Source organism: Otolemur garnettii, unplaced genomic scaffold (assembly GCF_000181295.1).
Source record: "Otolemur garnettii isolate 467f Iridium unplaced genomic scaffold, OtoGar3 scaffold00047, whole genome shotgun sequence".
NCBI classification, from domain to species: Eukaryota; Metazoa; Chordata; class Mammalia; order Primates; family Galagidae; genus Otolemur; species Otolemur garnettii.
The window spans coordinates 10,671,757-10,678,999 of NW_003852442.1; the positions used below are offsets into that span (position 1 = coordinate 10,671,757).

Sequence of the window (7,243 nt, forward strand, 5' to 3'; positions counted from 1 at the left end):
AAAAAAAAAAAAAAAAATAGAGTTTACATAACATAGACCGAAATGTAACTCATTTTGGCTGGTCAAGCCTTCCTTGCCCCAGTCACAGATGTGCTTGAACAATTCACAAAAAGAAGCTTATAACTAAGACCCATAATCACCCCTAAATATATTTCATCTTGATATTTCTTTGCCTTGAGAATTCAACTATGTAGGAAGGATAAGCATGGAAGCGATCATATTTTAGTTAAAATTTCCAATTGAGCTTAAGAGTTTTTCACTGTCTCTAACACCTACAAGTTTCTTAATTGTTCTGATTCCTCTCTCGGTGTGATTTCTGTGCAAAAGTCCCATTAACGGGTCAATGAGTTTAGTTCAAACTCTGGAATAAGAATTCATCCAAGGCTTCTTCTAATCCACTTGTAAGAAGCAAGGAAGCAAATTTTAAATCATTGAGTATTGACTTTTTATTATTAGTCACTGTTCATAATTTGTTTCAACCAAAAGACAATACACACAGCAGAATTCTAATGCATCCCATGTCAATGTTTACATCCATTTTATTCCTCACTCGCCTCTAAGACTTATCATTTAATTTTAAATTTTTTTTACATCTCAAAAATATGTCTGCAATAATTAGAACTTCATTAGCTGTCCCACATGGAAACAGCCTTTTAATATTTTTACAGTAAAGAAGATGTGGTGGGGCTTAATGAAAATGTAACTTACAACATTAGGAAAGAAAAGGGACTTTACAGGAACACAGTGGGAATTCACAAAGGAAAGAAATTCAGCTCTTTCCCATGAAGCCCCCAAAAAGAAAACAAAAACAAAACACAAAGCTCAACTGCAGGTTCTTTTAAAAAACAAACAAAAAACTCTGATGCTCCATCTTGGAAGCCAGTATCAGCCTCACGGAAGTTTGCAGATCAACTGTGCAAGCTGCTTCAGGATTTTCTTCTGTTTAAGTGTTCCAGGTCCTAAAACCTTGTTGACGGGACCCACTCACTGCTATTGCTTGAAAAAGTTATTCACTTCCAGTTCTACAAGCAGCCCCACCCACCCAAGCCAAAGCTGGTCAAAACTGTTTTACTTAAAACTTCAGGACTTTCTGAACAATTCGTTCCTCAATGATCCTCCCCACTCCCAAATTCATGAATACACAAGACATGTAAAACCACTCTCCCAACCACAAAGTTTGTGAATGCTCTCAGTTTAGGACACTGTGGTTAAAATACATTCACTAGAAAAAATTACACACATTCAACTCCTTTTCCCTAGTTCTCATGGCCCAAATATTTTCCAAAGCAGAAATTAATGAACTTGAACCTCAAAAGCCGTATTTCCTAATTTCCAACTTCTAAAAGGACATAAAAATGGAAAGCATGTTATATAGGAGATGAAAATATTCAAACCATTAGTGTTGGACGGTTTTAAAATTCTATTTTCATATATGAATGGGAGAAACAAGGGGCACAAACCACACCTTTAACCTACCAAGGGGTAGGAATCCCCTCCCAAATGTTACATTGAGGAATGTTTCTTTACATGAGAAAGGCGTTAAACTTAACAGGTGATCACTACACACAGCAGAAAACTTCCATGACTGTCCAAACCACCTCAAGGTAACAGCACCAAAACATTGTGGGAGAAGCTTCTCAGGGAAAGCACCCTTCCTACAGTTTTTTGATTCTCCCTTAGGATTACACCAAGGGTGGGAGGGAAGATAGGATACAAACTACTGTTGAAGAGGAAAATAATGAGGTACAAGTGCATCTGAAATTGCAAAGTAGGGTCAAGTGTGAGGGCTCACTGCTTACCACTCTGAGGTTATTAGAACAGCCATGGAAATTGCTCTTTTCTCACAATGGCTCTTAAGTTGTAGATCCAAATTTGCTCCCCCTTGAGCGGTTATACTTGGGAAAGAAATTGCTGAAATGTCCAAGTGTTAGCAGAAACTAAAGAGATTTCTCCTTTTCGCTGCAAGGCCAAGTGAGAGAGAACTAATTCTGATCCTAGAAACTAAGGCACGCTGAAGCTTTCAAAATCATTTGAAACCGTCTTCACAACCATCAGTATCCTAGGCAGTTATTTGGCTGCTAGCCTTTCAGTATGGACTCAGGTTCAGTTTCCAAAATCAACTCGTATTATACACAGCACCCTTTGTGTTAAGGCCGGGATATTTTACTCCTTCTAGGCAAAGCTATGAATGATCATAAACTCTACCTCAAAACTATGATCACCCAAGGAGATGCTTTGCCAGCAGGGTAGACCCTCCCTCTCCAGCTCCATTAGCTAGCACTACCATCTTATAGCATGGTCTTGAGCAGATTCCTTCAGAGATTCAACTCAGTTCAAATAAAAAACCTGAGCTGGTTAACTACAAATGTAAGAAAGAAAATTAAGCCTCTACACAAAGAGGAATGTTAAGACAAATTCTATTCAAGAAATCCACCAACATTATGTTAATCCTATCATGTTTCACAGCATTAAGTATCTATCCAATGAAATCAGTCTGCAAAGAAACCTTACAGGCTATTTTGCATTGCACAGGCAGAGCAGTTTGAAATATGCACTAGTCCACACTTACTCCACACTTTCTTTACTGAAAGCTAAGCAGGAGATAATATCCTGTTTTTAACTCAGTCAACCATTTAACCAGTGGAGTTAAGTTTTAGCAGATCTTGCTCTTATATACTAATAAGACCCAAAAAATTCCCCTTTGGAGCCTTTAGTTCAACTCCAGTTTGTCAAACGTCAGGAATAGTCTAGCATCTGATACAGAGCTAGATATGACAAGACACTGAAGATTTTAAGTAAAGGCTTGGTGAAATGAAGTGGGAAGGACATTTACATCCAGGTTTAAGATTGAAGCCAATGTAGTAATTATACTGTACTCAATACAGTAACAATTGCAAACATTTTAAGGGCCTCATTTTTTTTTAATTCTTTAGTATTTAAGACATGGTGCCTGTATACTTGAATGTACATAGTACATTCAATATGTACCACAGGAGAATCACCTTTACCTCATTCTAAGAACTCGATTTTAAGGTTTGGTAACACCAGGGTCCTTTCTACAAAGCACTCGGCACTCCTTCTAGTTTAAAAAGCTCAAGTCTTTGATGTGGATATTCATGACATTGGTCTCTTTCAAGACCAATGTCTCAGACTCGGGAAAGGACATTCCTACCCTATGGTGTCTATAGGACTTCCTCTGACATAGGGGCAAGGAAGCTACAAGGCTTCATTTCAACACCATAAAGTACAATATAGGAAAGACTTCTTTAACCGTGTGGTCTTTATTTCAGTGCCAGTGTTACAGATACAACACAAATGTTCCAGTTAGAAGAAGGAATCCAAACGGAATGCCAAGGTCCAAGCCAGGCTCAGGAAATAAAAAGGGAAATTTGGAGTAATAGATGACTCCAATATGCTCCAGGATGAGTCTGATACTTACTCTTCCTATGGGCAAAGGTGCTTTTTTAAAGGAGTCTGAACTTTAAAATGGGAACTCCTCTTTCCACCCATTTCACCACAGTTCAAACAGGCAAGTTGCAGGTTTAGGAGAAACTTTAAAATTCGTGGTGGGAACAGGGCCATTAATAATTACTAACACACCTTTTAGAAGGTGTCCTCTTTGCACTTTAGGAGGAATCAATTTTGAAAATCATGGAGAGTATTCATGACTACAGCTAGAGAATGAAGAGAAAGGGGAGCTGGAAGAGCCTTGGTAGTATCTATTACAAATAGAGCACCATATCCTTCATCCCAAATCTCAACAAAAGCTTTCTTAACTGCATCTGTCCAGTGTTTACAAATAACCTCCCAAGGTCTGACCAGTTCTTGATAACAAACATACATACGTGTGTGTGTGTGTGTGTGTGTGTGTGTGTGTGTCTGTGTGTATACAGCAATGCACAGAAAAGGCTATCAGGAGCCTAATGCCTCTTTCAAATAGTGGGGGAACCAGTAGAAAAAGGCAGGGCTCCCTAATGTCCACTGTTACATTTCCATTCTGAATACCAGATGTAAAAAGTGCCTGAAGATGGTAACCCAGCTAGTGAGGAATAAATACCCCACCTTGCCCAGTCCACAGAGAAACAGCAGTAGAAAGAAGGGGCAACTCTTTGCTGCAGAGACAAAGTGAGTGTTTTCTCGCCATGAATTCCAGTCCTCTCCTCCAGACCAGCTGTTTATTTCCTCGGGGGCCCAGGGAATGTTGATTCTGGCTGTAAATTTGGGAGGGATGGAGAAGTGCAGAAAAGGGAGAAGAGGAAGAAGAGTGCAAAGTAGCCTCCAGAAGCAGCCAGCCTCAACAGTGGAGGAGAGGACGTTAGTCTTTAACAATGCTTCAAGATCAGCAATAACTTTAGGAAAATCCTCCTCAGCAGTTCTCTTCAGCTCCTCATGCCCATGGTACAATTAGGGGGACTTGCCAGCAATCACAACCTCTTCCCAGAGTTCCTTTGATTGAGTGGGATAAGAATGAGAATGGTGCCAGACCCTCATTGCCAGGACTGAGGGGGAAAGTTGTTGACCTCTGCTAGATCTTGCATTGCTGAGCCCTTGTGATTATATGTGAGCTTGATCCGCATTCGCAGCTGTTGCTGTAAAGGAAAACAGAATCACAAATTATTTACTGAAATGAAATCTCCACAATCTGTCCAGTCTACAAATAGACTTTTAATCTCAGGAGTCAATAACTTACTTTAAAGCAAAGCTTTATCTTAAAATGACTCTCAGGCAAACAACAACAAAAAACACCTAGGACTCTAGCTTTGAGCCAAGGGGCCAACGTCATGCTGTCAAGTAAAGAAAGTGCATCTCTAGGACATGTGGCTGGCTTCAACCCCAGAACTCCATTAAAAAGACAGAACCACTTAGAAACATTTTCCTAGTAACGTTTGCTGAGTGCTTTTGAAAAAGATTCAACCCTTGTATCCAAGTCTCTTGAAAAAGAAAATAATCACATACTCTTATGTTCTTTCTATATTCAAGAATACCTTTTTTTTTTTGCAAAACCTATAGTAAATATGAACGTAAACTTGTTTTGGTCCCAAGGCATTAAAAAAAAGTTAACTCACAGGTAAAACGGTATTTTTAAGAGAACTCGGTTATTCAGTATTTTTTATTTTAGATGACACATTTCAAATATTAATGCACTAAGATAATTTTTACTCTCTGTATCAGATGGTCAGAGGAATTGGTGCTTGTGCTATAGGCAGATGCTCAAAATACAGTGGACAGCACAGGAAAGGTAATGTTAAAGAGGAAGAAATTATATGGTATTTAAAGAACTGGCAGAAATCTTCCAAGGTCAAGAATCATTTTCTTTTCTTTTTGTTGGAACAGAGTCTCACTTTGTTGCCCTTGGAAGAGTGCCATGGCATCATAGCTCATTGCAACCTCCAACTCTTGGGCTCAAGTGATTCTCTTGCCTCAGCCTCCCAAGTATCTGGGACTACAAGTGCCCACCACAATGCCTGGCTTTTTTTCTTTGAACCATTTTCAAAAACTTAGAAAACCAATCGATTCCTATTAGGTAGAATCCATTTACTTCTTTGAGAAGATAAAAATATTGCTTAATTTCAGTGTCTAAAGCTATTTTTCATGGGGCTGCTTCATGTAAAATGCTTTCACTTTTGCTATCCATACTTAAGAATTACAGTAGCAAATGCAGACATTTGACTAAACAAATGCTCTTAACTCAAATTTCAACTCCACAGATTAAAATATTTAAGCTCTTCCCTTGCAACCCTCCCCCAACTAGACCTTTAATCCTCTAAATAAAGAATTTTTTTAAAGTACATTTTAATAAGGTGCCACTAAGTCATTTGATGTCTTTGGGTTCCATCTACAAAAGAACAAGGAAGTCACACCAGGCATTTTGACTGATCTCTATGAGTCAGAAAATCCAGAGAAATAAAGCAAAATTTTATTTCAGGAATTATGCTTATATCTTGCTCAGATATTGGCTACAAACATGCTACTCACCTTCTGTGGGTTCAGAACTTTAATGACTTGTGTGATGGTCCCCGTATTAAATGCTGGGACAACGCTGCTGCTGGGAGACAGAAGCTGCAGCTGAAATGTCTAGGGGGACAAAGGGCACTCTTCAGAAAAAGTGATACACAATACTGTGTCAGAGATGTCAACAGATAAGAATGTTAAGACACCCAGATGATGGTTCACATAACAATTTATCTACTACTAAGTTTTGCCTACCATTTATTTTTCCAGATTATCAGCAATTCATACTATGTGGGCTGTCACTCACAGTACTGATAAAAATTAATTGTTCGGTCTCTTGAAATGAGCCACTCTCCCCTTTCTAGCAGAAGGAATTTTAGCCTACCTCTTTTTGAAAGCTGACCAATTCTTATTCTGGCAACTTAACAGAACTGACCAACTATGCAAGTAAAAAATGGGTGCTAGTGGCTTAAAAAAAAAAACAGAAGGAAGCCAAGAAAAAAGCTTTCCAAAAATAACAAACCAATATACTGGTCACCAACTGTAAGCCTTTACGCTTTTCTGTGATTAGATGACTACGACCCAGGGACTTAAACTTTTGTCTTTTAAAGCCTGCATAATCTGGAACATTTCAAGGCCTCCCTCTACATGACAGAGGTGAAGCAAAGGCTTAAAAAAGCCAGCTTGTTAATATGTAAGTGGAACACATCAGGATCACTCCATTGGGACACAAGGTCCACATACAGAAAAACGATGTGCAAAACTAGCCTGTACAGTGAAAGACCAAGACAGCCACACATGTGATGTTTTCAATGTTGTGGGGTTTGTTTATGTACAGGATGAGTGATGAAAAGTGCTATAAGCAAACAAAGTAAACCATACAGCACTAGGTAGCTAGTCTACAAACTAGAATAGGAAAAAAATCTTCCCTGCAGGTAGATTAGACTCTAAAATATTTAAGGGAAAGAAAAAGAAAGAGAGAAAATAGACCAGTCTTCTTCCCTAAGGCCAAAAATTATAAGAGTAAAGATTCAATCTCAATACACAGATTTATTTATTTATTTATTTATTTTTGACAGAGCCTCAAGCTGTGCCCCTGGGTAGAGTGCTGTGGCATCACAGCTCACAGCAACCTCCAACTCCTGGGCTCAATCGAGTCTCCTGCCTCCGCCTCCCAAGCAGCTAGGACCACAGGCGCCCACCACAATGCCCAGCTATTTTTTGGTTGCAGCCGTCATTGTTGTTTGGCAGGCCTGGGCTGGATTCGAACCCGCCACCTTAGGTGTATGTG

At 39.1% G+C, this 7,243-nt stretch overlaps 1 protein-coding gene across 2 annotated transcripts in view; it reads right to left on the reverse strand.

Moving 5' to 3' along the window:
- Positions 1–421: 421 nt before the first annotated feature.
- Positions 422–7,243, reverse strand: part of AP1G1 (adaptor related protein complex 1 gamma 1 subunit) — a 101,047-nt gene continuing 94,225 nt past the window's right edge. For both annotated transcript variants that reach the window (XM_003791384.3, XM_023514109.1), the window contains 2 exons: positions 5,977–6,075; positions 422–4,589 (listed from right to left, as the gene is read on the reverse strand). In XM_003791384.3, the coding sequence (XP_003791432.1) occupies positions 4,488–4,589; positions 5,977–6,075 (201 nt within the window). In that variant the 3' untranslated portion in view covers positions 422–4,487. The remainder of the gene's footprint in view (positions 4,590–5,976; positions 6,076–7,243) is intronic.